At 42.3% G+C, this 14,514-nt stretch overlaps 1 protein-coding gene across 1 annotated transcript in view; it reads right to left on the minus strand.

Moving 5' to 3' along the window:
• The window catches only part of LOC135519397 (activin receptor type-2A-like), a 48,381-nt gene that overhangs the window by 15,816 nt on the left and 18,051 nt on the right, over positions 1 to 14,514 (minus strand). The window contains exons 2-4 of the mRNA XM_064944593.1: positions 8,756 to 8,978; positions 7,239 to 7,351; positions 3,137 to 3,291 (exon numbers count right to left, since the gene is read on the minus strand). Of these exons, the coding sequence (XP_064800665.1) occupies positions 3,137 to 3,291; positions 7,239 to 7,351; positions 8,756 to 8,978 (491 nt within the window). The remainder of the gene's footprint in view (positions 1 to 3,136; positions 3,292 to 7,238; positions 7,352 to 8,755; positions 8,979 to 14,514) is intronic.

The following is a 14,514-nucleotide window of genomic DNA, read 5'->3' on the forward strand; positions in this document are numbered from 1 at the left end:
TACTTTTGGGTTGAAAATATATTATAATGCATGCATAAATGTCGTGCTGAATATATGCCCATGTCATTGTCACCAAAAAACTGCAATATAATTGTATGTTGATTCTGACTAGCTAGCTACGCTAACCATAACACAGAGTAACTTCAACTAGTTAGAATGCAAGCTAGCCTGACTGCTGCATCCAAAATAACAGTTTAATCTTAATACAACATTTATTATGTATTTTACAGGCAAATCATTACAGAATCCTAGTATCTCTCAGCCTGTATATTTGGTGCTTTTTTTTTATTTATTTAACTAGGCAAGTCAGGTAAGAACAAATTCTTGTTTACAATGACAGCCAAACCCTAACAACGCTGGGCCAATTTTGCACTAACCTATCACGGCTGGTTGTGATAGAGCCTGGAATTGAACCAGGGTCTGAAATGACGCCTCTAGCACTGAGATGCAGTGCCTTAGACCACTGCACCACTCGGGAGTGCAGCAAAGCTCGCTAGCTAAGTACCTAAAGTGTTTTCTATGCTAACAGACAAATACAGCCTCAGTGACCAAGCTACCATCCAACACTGAAGCCCTATTGGAACTAATAAAAAGTATGACGTTTACAAGTAATTCAATTAGAACAAATTTGGAAAGGGCACAATGGCTGCTGGAGCTGCAACTTCAGTTGGTGGTTGTGGGAATAGTTTTGTAGAATGGAATCATGGGAGTTTGAGTCTTGAACAACAGAAAAATATTGGAATAGGCTGACTATAAATACACTACATGACCCAAAGTATGTGGACACTTGCTTGTCAAACATTTAATTCCAAAATCATGAGCATTAATATGGAGTTGGTCCCCCTTTTGCTGCTATAACAGCCTCCACTCTTCTGGAAAGGCTTTCCACTAAATGTTGGAACATTGCTGCGAGGACTTGCTTCCATTCAGCCACGAGCATTAGTGAGGTCAGGCACTGATGTTGGGCGATTGGTATGGTACTATACTGTAAAGAAAAAGCGTTATCCTTGTGTTCACTGGGCTCTGTGCAGGTCAGTAAAGTTCTTCGACATTGATCTCGACAAACCATTTCTGCATGGACCTCGCTTGTGCACGGGGGAATTGTCATGCTGAAACAGGAAATGACCTTCCCCAAACTTTACAGTGGGCACTATGCATTGGGGCAGGTAGCGTTCTCCTAGCATCCACCAAACCCAGATTTGTCCGTCAGCCTGCCAGATAGTGAAGCGTAATTCATTACTCCAGCGAACGCGTTTCTACTGCTTCAGAGTCCAATGGCGGTGAGCTTTACACCACTCCAGCCGACGCTTGGCATTGCGCATGGTGATCTTAGGCTGCCATGGAAACCCATTTCATGAAGCTCCCGACGAACAGTTCTTGTGCTGATGTTGCCTCCAGAGGCAGTTTGGAACTCGACAGTGAGTGTGGCAACCGAGGACACACGATTTGTATGCACTATGCGCTTCAGCACTCGCCAGTCCCATTCTGTGAACTTGTGAGGCCTACCACTTTGCTGCTGAGTCGTCGTTGCTCCTAGACGTTTCCACTTCACAATAACAACACTTTCAGTTGATCGGTGCAGTTCGAGCAGAGCAGAAATTTACATCCTATGACAGTGCCATGTTGAAAGTCTCACTGAGCTCTTCAGCATGGCCCTGTCCTGTCAATGTTTGTCTATTGAGATTGCATGGCGGTATGCTGGATTTTATACACCTGGCATCAACAGGTGTGGCTGAAATAGCCGAATCTACTAATTCGAAGGGGTGTCCACATACTTTTGTATATGTAGAGTATCATTCTATAGGTTCTTGACCGTCTATTTAAAAGTTATACAGATGTTATTAGACAGACAACCAGAGCAACATAGAGCAGGGAGTTCCAGTATGATCAGAAAACTACAGACGGGTTACATATATCGCTGAGAATGACTGTCCATAACTTCTTGTATTCGTCAGCTCCTACTTGAAAACGTAACAGAGAAGCAATTTCCTGTTTTGCTAATCCCTAAACAGTCATGAAAACATAAAATTACACTAAAACTGTGCAGGACATCACTAAATACATCATAATAACAACCCACGTGTTAAAAGTGGCAGAGTTGTCCTTTAACTTGAGCCTGTTGCTGTTGCAGCTGTGGCACAGCCTCAGTCAAATCTGAAAGGACACATCGAACACAGCCAGCCACAACACTGCTGGGTAAATAAAGATGATAGCAGAACATAAAAATACAGCATGGTTTCTCACATCCACTTCACAGGCCCCACTAACTCCAACATGAGCAGAATACAGTGGCCTACTTGAATGGCTTCACTGGCTTGAAAAAAAAGCTGACCATGTGTGAAAGGTGTCCATACTTTTATGCATCCCTATCACACCCAAGAAGGTAGAGGTACTATACTATAAAGAAAGAGCATCAACCTTTTTTCAGAAATCCTTGTGTTCACTGATTTTGGATGCTAGTTGAGGCAATGGAAGACATTATAATAGACTTATGTTATTAGAATTAACTTCTTTGAGTGCGTCATGTACTAACATTTCTGCCAAACTGCCAAGTATTCGGAGCCTTGGCTTTGGCACAGCCAGGATTTCATGGAGATTTCACATGCTACTTTGTGAGCATTCGTGTGTGTGTGTCAATGGCAGATAGATTACATAAACTTTCTGTCCCATCAAAGCAAGGGAACTACATTTCCTGAAAAGGTGTAATTTCTCAGAAAATTTTCCAAAAAAGAGAACATGAGCACAGTTGCCAAATACAGACTCTCAGGCTACCAACAGCACAAGCTCAAGTACAAATACGACTCATAGCAACTGATCTGTGTCAGACAGGTGATTTGAAAGTCAGTACTGCTCTCACAGACTTTAGTCATGATGGAGAAAAAGTTTATCAACAAAGCGGGCCATAGTCAAAACAAAGAGGTGTTGCGTCTACAGTGGTATATCTGTGGACACTTGGAATACCTTGCTTCCGCCATCCAGCCAACATAGATCAAATGCTAGCTACAGGCGAACTCAAATGAGAACAACTATCATTGATATACAGTAGCTAGTCTATCAAATAGTCATTGCATAGCTAGCTACAACTGCTTTTGCAACTAAAGAGGGTTTTGTACATTAGTGCTGTGTATTTTCTTACCTGTGTGGGCACCAGGACTGGCGGGTATGCCAATTTGTGATTGCGGTACATCCAGAAGGAGAAGAGGATGATTGCAGTGAGGCCTATGATGGGCACCAACGAGTACATCAGGGTGGTAAAGAGAGGAGGCTTCGGCGTAACCGGGTTCGACGTTGCTATGGAGGGAAGGGGAGAGCGAGGGAGGGAGGGAGTGGGAAAGAGAGTGAAAGAAAGACAGAGAGTAAAATGAGATCAATCTAGATTACGCCTGGACAAAAGGACTATTGTAGGATGTACTCAAAATCAAGGAGTGCTGAAAGAGCATTTTGTTAATAACTTTGCCAAGAATGTGAAAAACGAAATGGGTTATGTGTTGTGGTCTCCGTGTTCATAATGTAGGGCTGATATGGGCTCAACTCTAGCTGGCTGATGTCATTTTTATAAAATGCATTTCTAGCTGGGTCTCTCTGGGGCTGGGAATCAGCCAAATCTATCCGGGCTTAGTGTCAATGAGTGTGACGGTTAAATCAAGAGGATATCTCGCTCTCAGTCACACACACATGCGAGCACAAAAACACACACACACACACACACACACACACTAGAGCTGGGATGATAAACTGACCAAACCGACCATTTATCGTGGGCATGAAATTGTTCATTAAGATAAATAACCTACTAGAAAAATGTGAAGTTTGAAATTAAATACGTTTGCTAATATGGGTGCTTGTTAATGGGACAGTTGATAGCTACAACATTCAAAGTAATAGTAGTAGTTTAAAGGGTAATGTACTAAAAAATATAACTTTGGTGTACATCGTTATAAACTTAACGTTTCATTGTGATAATTCAGTCAATTTATCTTGATATGGGTTTTGTCCATATCGCCCAGCTCTCTCTCTCACACACACACACACACACACACACACACACACACACACACACACACACACACACACACACACACACACACACACACACACACACACACACACACACACACACACAGTTTTGTATTGCTATCCTTGTGGAGACCAAAGAATTGATTCCCAGCCAAAATCCTATTTTCCCTAACCTTAACCTTATCTAACCTAACCTAATCGCAAACAGCAAACCCCTAAAACTATACCTAACACTTATTCCTAACCGTAACCCCTAACCTTAAGTCTAACCCTAATTGTAACCCTAAACCTAAGTCTAAAATATAATTTTTCCTCGTGGGGGCCCGCAAAATGTCCCCACTTGTCCGAATTATCCTTGCTTTACTATCCTTGTGAGGACTTCCGGTATTCACAAGAATAGTTAAACAAACACACACACACACGAAACCTGAACGCAGAGAGCATCCGATGATTTTATCCCTAACAATTCAGTAAAAACTAGCTTTAATCTAGTAGCCCTGTTAACTGTGGAGCCACAGGCTTGGTGATTGAGTGAGTTAGTGTATCTGTCTAAAGCCTGTTTGGTTCGCAGGCACCCATCCTGGCACAGTCCCTTTACAGGGCTTCATGAAAGAGAGATAAGATTTGATTGTGACTCGTTGCCAAAGCAGCAGCTCCAGTAATCTCAACACGGACTCGTTTCACCGCTGCGGTGGATACCCCTTCCCTCGCCTGCCAGCGTGACATCCAGTGTGTGTATGTGTGTATCGTTACTGCTCTATGTGGGGGACCTCAGCTGAACTGGCAACAGGCAGTAACATTGCGTGGTTAAAGAGGGGGCACTGTTTGTGATGCTGCTGTTGCCTGCCTGCCACAACCCCCCCTTGCCATGCCCCTCCCCCTCTATACCCATTGCTCCCCTCCCCCTCTCCCAGCTCTCTGCCCAGTGCTCTACTTTAGATGCAAGTGGGATAAGAACCCGGATTAGCCTCTTTGAGCTGAAAAATACATCAGACCCAAACCCCCCCACTCTCCAACATGCCTCCTCTTGCCTGCTGCGTGCTCCCTGCTCTCCACGCCCCCACCTCGCCCCCAGGGCAATAGGATCACCACACTGTACACGCCACTCAGGCATGGAGCCGCTCTGGTCAGAAGGTCAAGCTCTCTCCCGTTCTCTCCCTCTTTCTATTCACTCCTGCATGGTTCATCCCCAGAGAGGCCCTGTTGCTAGGTTAAAAAAAGCAGCTGTGAGCATGTGCATCATGCTCACGTATCGAGCCTCATGCTCGATACGATAGTAAGGCTCCGACCGAGCTTTTAATTCCAAATATCCAGGGAATTCCACATCTAGTTAGTCACTGCTGCAAATACGTACGTGTTTAGTTGAATAAGCAGAGGGAGAAAGACATGCCTAATGTACTGTAGTAGAGCCCATCTCCCCACCCAAAGATTTAATATGGTCAGTGGCCAGTTTATTAGGTACTCCACCCCATTCATGAAAATGCACTGCTACTACAGACATTGAGTCACGTGGCCGTGGCTTGCTATATAAAGCAGGCAGACAGGCATTGAGGCATTCAGTTACTGTTCGAATGGGCAAAATTAGTGACCTAAGCGACTTTGAGTGTGGTATGATAGTCGGTGACAGGCGCACCGGAGCCAGTATTTCAGAATACTTGATCCGGCGCACCTGCCAAGCGGCCACCCTCCTGGGCTTTTCACCAAGAATAGAGCGACAAACAAAAAACATCCAGTCCGCAGCGGTCAGGTAGGCGAAAACAGCTCGTTGATGAGAGAGGTCGAAGAAGAATAGCATGAACCGTGCAAGCTAACAGGCGGGCCACAAACAAACAATTAATGGCACAGTATAACAGTGGTGTGCAGAACGGCATCTCAGAATGCACAACTCCTCAATCCTTGTCACAGATGGGCTATTGCAGCAGACACCAGGTTCCACTCCTGTCAGCTAAAACCAAGAAGAAGCGGCTCCAGTGGGCATGTGATCACCAAAACTGGACAATTGAGGATTGGAAAAACATTGCCTGTTCCAACAAAGTCTGGTTCCTTTTGCGTCATGCTGATGGCAGAGTCAAGATTTGGGGTAAGCAGCATGAGTCCATATGGACCCATCCAGCCTGGTATCAATGGTACAGGCTGGTAGCGGTGGTGTACTGGTGTGGGGAATGTTTTCCTGGCACATGTTAGGTCCCTTGATACCAATTGAGCAACTACTGAACGCCACAACCCAAAGAATTCAGGCTGTTCTGTAGTCCGACCCGGTACTAGATGGGTGTACCTAATAAAATGACCAGTGAGTGTATCTATTGTATAACCTCTATCTGACTCCAATGCAAGAACACACAAATGTTTTCCCCATGAATTAATATGACTATTCTGAAAAGGGCAATTCTGTTCATTGTTGAGCAACAATAGCACAAGAGGAAAAGGAGTAACCCACCCACAACATTAAGGCATTTCTGATCACTGATTAGATTTTTCTTTATACTCAACTGAGGATGTGGTAATAAAAAACATGTTTTGCCAGGACCAAGAAATTCCAGAACCAAGGAACATTAAGAGATTTCTGATTAGATGTTTCTATTCTGCATTCTTTGAGGATGTGCTCAGATTATTATATATCTTTTTTTTTAAATCAACAATTACGGGAAGAATGTAGATTGATTTCCAGGAAGGATTGTTGCTTGGCAGAGCGAGCAGCACCAATGGAGGAAGCTGATGTCAGTTTGCCCAGACCCAGCAAGCTACACCTCCTCTGAGTCACTGCATTCTTCCTCCTGCTAAGAGGTTGTTTAGCAGTGAGGCCCGTTAGCTCAACGGGGATAAGGAGGACAGATCATCCCCTTTTAATCTTAAAGACACAGCAATCCCTGATGAATGACACACAGGAAGCCACACAGGATATGGTCAGACACACCATGGCACATGCCGGAGTTCACTGCACACTCACTGGAACTAGGAACACCACATCACGCTGCACACTTCCCGGAATATGATGCAGATTTGACGAAGCAGAGCGGTTATGCAGAGCATCAGCGTTATGTAACGTGAGAGAATAAAGATGACTAACATATTGGGTTATTTATTTTGTTTCATGTCGTAACAAAAGTCAAAAGGTCACGCTTCAGACAAAGTCAAGGACGTCAGATTTGAGCATAACATATTTTTCAGTTGATATGGTGTTACTACATACAGAAACACAAGCATACGCACACACAACTTACTCTGAACAGCTTGTGTGTTGTCGGGGGTGTAGAATAACTTTTGGTTGCACATGTTTCCTTCACAGCAGCAGAAGAACACATCTGGACTTTCCTTCGTCTCCACACATTCAGTTCTGGAAAAGAGAGAGACAATGCTGTCATAACAATGTAGCAAAATGTTGGTCCCTTCAGGCCCCAATAGCTTAGCAAACCTTCCCTTGTCTAAAGTATTTTTGCAACTTATTTTGCTTCTTTAGGTTACAATTGTATGTATATCTAAGGAAAATATGATATTTCGGAAACTGTCCTTGAGCTTTAGACTGGAGCTCTACAGGAATAGTAATATAATGAATGTAAAAATATGATGTTGTAGTTCATGTTGCTGTAGGTACAGAAGGCTACTTCCTGCAAACAAGTATTTTTGTGTTTCACCTCGTACGTTTGGAACTCAGTCAAATCAACAAAAAACAAAGGAAAAAAAGAATGAATTCTATATTTAACTGGCAAACTGACATTCCATGGCAGTTAAACCATATCAAAGCTACACTCCGTTCTCTAAACATCCTTGACTAGATAAACAAGCTGATTAACCCAAGCTGAAACAAAATGAGCAGTATTCACTCCAAATGATGTTTGAAAAAAAACGTTTGGCTGTTGTTTACATGGAGACTATACACGCGTTGGTAAGTTGCCGCACGGTCGGAGCTACCTGTTGCTCTACATTGCTCTACATTGAGTAATCACATGGCAGCATGCCACACTTCAAAAACACATCGATTTGGTTACTGCAGATGGAAGGTAAACGGGTTCATCGGCATGCTAAGACAAGACCCGCCGTGTAAATCGGCCTGGGTTCTCGCACGCTATGACAGAGAATTTTTCTGGCAACGCTAGCTGACATGCTGGATGGATAGCTGGGCAGATAACATCACAATTTGGTGAAATGGAGGGGGAGCAAAGCTTAACAGCAATAACATGTTTACACAAGTGAAGAGGTGCTAAAGTGTTACACTTAAACATCAGGTATATATATAAATATATATATATATATATAACTCTGAGTGAGGAAACATTTCATCCATCTCAATCTGTCTGTTCTGGCTCACAGGGCAAATGTGCAATATGCAAACATCTAGGCCTCGATTGTTTAAAACAAATACTGCAGGTGTTAAATTACTTGAAGAAGCTCAATTGTTTATCGCAGTAGTGTAGCTGTTAGAACAAGTTGAGACTGCTAATGCTGACATTTATTTTTAAATGTCTAGCCTGCAAGGAACCACGTTCATGATGATTTTTCATCCTCCACATTCGACACCTTTCACATTATCTTCATGGGACGACCAAGTCCTCACACAGAATGGAGGTACTAGATAGGCCTATAAGAGTCGTCTTCACTGATTATACTGATAACATTTGTCATCCATTGCAAAACACCAATGATACACTTAGTTATTCCCCCGTGTGTCATTGGTGTGTTGTAACAGATCACACATGTTATCCAACCCACCCCCACAGAGCCCTGATGCAATAGGCCCTACCTGTCATAGCAGTTGGTATCATCCAGCCAGCAGCCCTGCTTGACGATATCTACGGTTCCCGACACATTCCTCCAGGTGGCAAAGCAGTGTCTCCGCTTGTCCTTCTCCCCGGCACACGTCTCGATGCCACTGCGGTTACCCCGGTTCTCCTGGATGGCAGCAGGGTTGGGGTTGTAGTTGTAGTGGACACACTCCTGCGTCTCTGACCGGCCCAGGATAGCCCCTGAGGAACAGAGAGATGGAGACACTAGATCAAAATACTTTTGAGGTGAAGGTCGAACAGCATTCCTGTTGTAAGGTGAATGTGTTAATAAATCATTTGGTTAGAATCGGTTGAAGGGCGTTCAAACACCAAACCACAGACATGAATGAATACATAAAAGAAGCCTACTGTGTCCTGCACATCAACATAGTTCATTTTGGGACAGCCCTGTCTACAGTGTAACATCATATGTCCTTTTAATCTACTACTAATCTATTGCTCTCGTGAAGCAATGCATGGATGATGTAACTCTCCACTCACTGCAGGACAATTACAGGACGGAGGCATTAAAGGCCACTTCCAGGGCTGCAGTGATCACGAACAGAGCCATCTCTCATCAGCCAGCCTCCCTCCACAGTGTGAAGCCTTACCACAGCCCTGTAATTAACTAGTGGTGATGACTCGAGTGCCTCTAGAAACTGACACACACAGTCTTCAAATGCTGTGTGGGAAAATCTCTGGCCCTGGCTGATTGTGATATGATTTGTTAATGATTATGTTTGATAGGTCCAGGAGGGTAATGGGATAGAATTCCCATTCAGAGAGAACAGTCTCGTTTTCAACCGAATCAGCAGGGTTGAAATAAGTCGAATGTCATTTACTGTACTGAATCACAACACATGACAATCATTTAGCCCACTGTACCCTCGCCTCATCCATTTTGAGAAGTAACCTAGGCATGAAATCTTCTAGTCTGCAGCTAGTATGCTCCGAGCTATTGACAGTATGCTCCGAGCTGTACAAAGCACACTACACACAAGTCAATCAAACAATTGCCAATAATGTACTGTCACGCATAGTCAGGCTATCCTCGTTCACTGAGCCATAGACATGACAATGAACTCAAAATATAAACATGAACCTGGGAGGCGCCAGGCACCACAGGTTGATTCATCCCTGGATAAGATTTAGGGCCTACTGCTTAAGGAATGTATTCACTATATCATCTCAAACACCAAAAAGGCTAGACAAAAATCATTTATATTTTAAGTATAATCCTTGAGACTTATCTAAACAACAGGAAAAAGGATTTTGAATTTAAAGTTCAAAACATAGCCTGAGAGTGCCATATGGCTTAAGAAACCACAACAATATGAGCTTGTGGTTATGGTTAACCCTGACAAAACCTCAAGTGGTAACAGTGACTGAAAATAAAAGGATATGGTGGGTGTGGTTTGACAATGGTGACACGTCTGCTTGTTAAGGCAGGGAAGAGAGGCTCTGACACAAACCAATGAACATGCAAGGGTCTTTCTCTCTCATCTCTACGTGTGCCAAATATAGGAGAACTAACCGTTTAGAAAGCTTTCTATAAATAGGCTTGCCAGCTTGATTCAGCTCAGATAGGATAAAATGCTACTGTTTAGCCTACGTAATCTATTGTAAAGTCTATTCTTAACACATTTTGTCTTCGGGGTGTAAAAAGACACACATCCTTAATTAAAAAGAAGAAATGCATAATTTAAAAAGTACAAAGATATATTTTGAGAGTGAGACGGAAAGAAAGACAGAGAGAAAGGGACAGAGAATCAGAGACAGCGACACAGCAAGAGACAGAAAAAGAGAGATAGAAGAAAGAGCCTGAGAGTGAGAAGAAAGAAATAAGTCACCTGCCACATGTTAGTAGAGCCAAGGGCCCCCTGAGACACAGAGGGGCTTCTCTTAGTCTCTTCATTCCGCTCATATCTAACAGGGCCAGGGACAAGGGAGTCGGGACCTACAGTGCCGTTTTGTTCTGACAATCAATTATGAGGGACAAGTAAACATAGGATAGCTAAACATGGAATGCTCTGAGCCCAGGGGCCAGAGATCTGGAAACTGGTCAGGCAAGTTGAGTAAAAGAGACTGTTGGCGCTAGAGGTCGACCGATTAATCGGAACGGCCGATTTAATTAGGGCCAATTTCAAGTTTTCACCAACAATCGGAACACTGTATTTTTGGGCACCGATTTGCCATTTTTTTTTTTTTTTTATATATATATATTTTTTTAATTTATGTATTTTTTATACCTTTATTTAACTAGGCAAGTCAGTTAAGAACACATTCTTATGTTCAATGACGGCCTAGGAAGGGTGGGTTAACTGCCTCGTTCAGGGGCAGAACGACAGATTTGCACCTTGTCAGCTCGAGGGACCCAATCTTGCAACCTTACAGTTAACTAGTCCAACGCAATAACGACCTGCCTCTCTCTCTCGTTGCACTCCACAAGGAGACTGACTGTCTGTTACGCGAATGCAGTAAGCCAAGGTGAGTTGCTAGCTAGCATTAAACAATCAATCATAATCACTAGTTAACTACACATGATTGATGATATTACTAGATGTTATCTAGTGTGTCGTGTGTTACATATAATCTGACTGAGCATTCAAGCATACAAGTATCTAAGTATCTGACTGAGCGGTGGTAGGCAGAAGCAGGTGCGTAAACATTCATTCAAACAGCACTTTCATGCGTTTTGCCAGCAGCTCTTTGTTGTGCGTCAAGCAATGCGCTGTTTATGACTTCAAGCCTATCAACTCCCGAGATGAGGTTGGTGTAACCGAAGTGAAATGGCTAGCTAGTTAGCACGCGCTAATAACGTTTCAAACTTCAATCACTCTGAGCCTTGGGGTGGTTGTTTCCCTTGCTCTGCATGGGTAACGCTGCTTTGGTGGTGGCTGTTGTCGTTGTGTTGCTGGTTCGAGCCCAGGGAGGAGCGAGGAGAGGAACGGAAGCTATACTGTTACACTGGCAATACTAAAGTGCCTATAAGAACATCCAATAGTCAAAGGTAAATGAAATACAAATGATATTGAGGGATATAGTCCTATAATTCCTATAATATCTACAACCTAAAACATCTTACCTGGGAATATTGAAGACTCATGTTAAAAGGAACCACCAGCTTTCATATGTTCTCATGTTCTGAGCAAGGAACTTAAACGTTAGCTTTCTTACATGGCACATATTGCACTTTTACTTTCTTCTCCAACACTTTGTTTTTGCATTATTTACTTGAGGCTAAATTGATTTTATTGATGTATTATATTAAGTTAAAATCAGTGTTCATTCAGTATTGTTGTATTGTCATTATTACAAATATATATATTTTTAAACAATCGGTCGATTAATCGGTATCGGCTTTTTTGGTCCTCCAATAATCGGTATCGGCGTTGAAAAATCATAATCAGTCAATCCTCTAGTTAGCGCCAAGGAAGAAACAAGCCCGGGGATGAGTTGGAGTGCCACAATTGCTTGTGCTGAACAAGCTGGACTGGGCATACAGTACAGACACCATTTACTGTAGGCTACCTCTGTGGGGTCACAGTTTGACCATGTGTTTACAGTCTGTTCACTAATGATCCTGACAATGGGACATCTTCGACACTTATTCCCAAACATTTCTTCACAATTTGTTTTTGCCTCAACCAATGATGAGAATAACATCCTCACAGAGATCAGCACTGCTATGGGGAAGAAGATAGCATTTGACTTAGGGATGGGTGCGGTTAATCAAATATCCGGATATCCGAACAGACGTTCAGTATTCGAACACTTGTGAGAGTATTAATTTTATATATATATTTTTTAAACATTTTAACATCTTTGTCTAAATGAAATTATCCATGATACATCGTTAGACACAAGGATATACATGACATTTGACATGTTTAAATTAAAATGGGCAGAGCAGTCCAAAATGTAATTTCCTTGTTTTTTATATATATTTCCACACTATGAGGTTGGAATAATACTGTGAAAAAGTTATGATAATGTACATTTAGTGTAAGAGCTGTTTGAAAATTTCTGCTTGTTTGGCTGGATGGGATTTTTGGACCACCTGGTGATTTCACTAGATAAGTTCACTAGATAAGTAAATAGACCAATAACAAATAGTTTGCCCTCCTCTCTGCCAAAAACAGCTAGTTTGCAGATTACACATTTGAGACAGGCCTCTGTCTCAAACCACCCCTAGCAAAATTCTTGCATGAGAAATTGCATTTAGCTAAGAAGCTATTTATTTATTTTTACCATTTTAATTGAAAACAATTACAGTAAAGTACTTAATTGTTACCCAGAAATCATTTGATATTGAGATAAACATGGCTGCATTGAACCTTTTAATAAAACAACAAACTTGTATTTGAATGTAGCGTTTTGAATGTAGTGTTTAACTATGTAGCCTACGATGCATTGAGCTCCTGCTGCTTCAGACGTTATGTGGCTTTGGTATTGTTTTCAGATTGTTTTCAGATGCATACAGTAAATGTAGCCTACAGTTCTGGGGACGGACAAAGTGATTTGTTTGATTTTTCAAGCAAATTTTCTCTCATGGGCTATAGGTTATGGGTTGCATTTTATATAAAAAGGCATTTTACTATCATACTGCATGTAGCCCTCCAGTCAGCCCTGACAACAGTATGCTATTTTCCCCACCTCAGCGATTAGCCTACAGGCGTACACCAACGGAAGGTCCACAAGACCTGACACAGATCAATACAAAACACTCATCAAAAAATGTTGAAACAGAATCAGTTTTATGATGGCAAACATCAGACTTCTCTTTCACTGTTGCTGTTAGCCTAGGCTACTGTTATAGCGGTATAGCACCCTGTGGCATGTGTCTTTTTTGTGTGACTATCTCCCCCCCCAAAAAAAAAATATTTATATTATTAATTTCAAATGCCCATCCCTAACTGACTGTATGCATTCCAAAATAGCCCACATGAAGACATTTTGCTTACATTGAACACATCAAATCTATTACTCAGTCATGGCCCTAGTCCAAGAAGTGACCCATTTTCCTAATTCATATTCATAAAAGTGTAAACGATACAATAATAACAGCAACCATGTTGAGAAATAAGGTGATGAAAGAAATCAGACAGGCCAAGGCAAACTTTTTTATTAACATAATTGGTGAGGCAAAGGGAAATTCTAAATTGATATGGGAGAATCTAAAAAAGTTAACAGGGAAAGACCATAGTAACACTGCAAAGACTAGAAATCATGGTGAATAACAATCTAACACAGGATGCAGTCGAAATAGCAATAGCCTTCAATTCCTACTTTATTGACTCTGTCAGGGCACTGACACAGAACCCCTCCACCGGTTTCTTGGGCTCAGTGCTAGTGAATGACACTCAACCTGTCTTTATCATAAGGGAGGTTCCTGAGTCAAAGGTGAACAAGGTGATTAGCTCACTAAAGAACTCTAAAGCCAAAGATGTGTTTGGGATGGACTCTACCTTTCTTAAAAACTACAAAGAGTCACTCATTGGCCCCTTTACTAAGGTCACCAACACATCTATTGGTCTTGGTGTGTTTCCAAGGGTATGGAAGTCGGCCATAATAACGGCCATCTTTAAATCAGGCGACCCTGCTGACGTGAGTAACTACAGGCCCATTAGTATACTACCTGTGGTGTCAAAGGTTGTTGAAAAGTGTGTAGCAGAAAAACTGATTGCCCACCTCAACAACAGCCCCTTCACATTACACTCCATGCAGTTTGGCTTCA

Source organism: Oncorhynchus masou, chromosome 29 (genome assembly GCF_036934945.1).
Source record: "Oncorhynchus masou masou isolate Uvic2021 chromosome 29, UVic_Omas_1.1, whole genome shotgun sequence".
Lineage (NCBI taxonomy): Eukaryota > Metazoa > Chordata > Actinopteri > Salmoniformes > Salmonidae > Oncorhynchus > Oncorhynchus masou.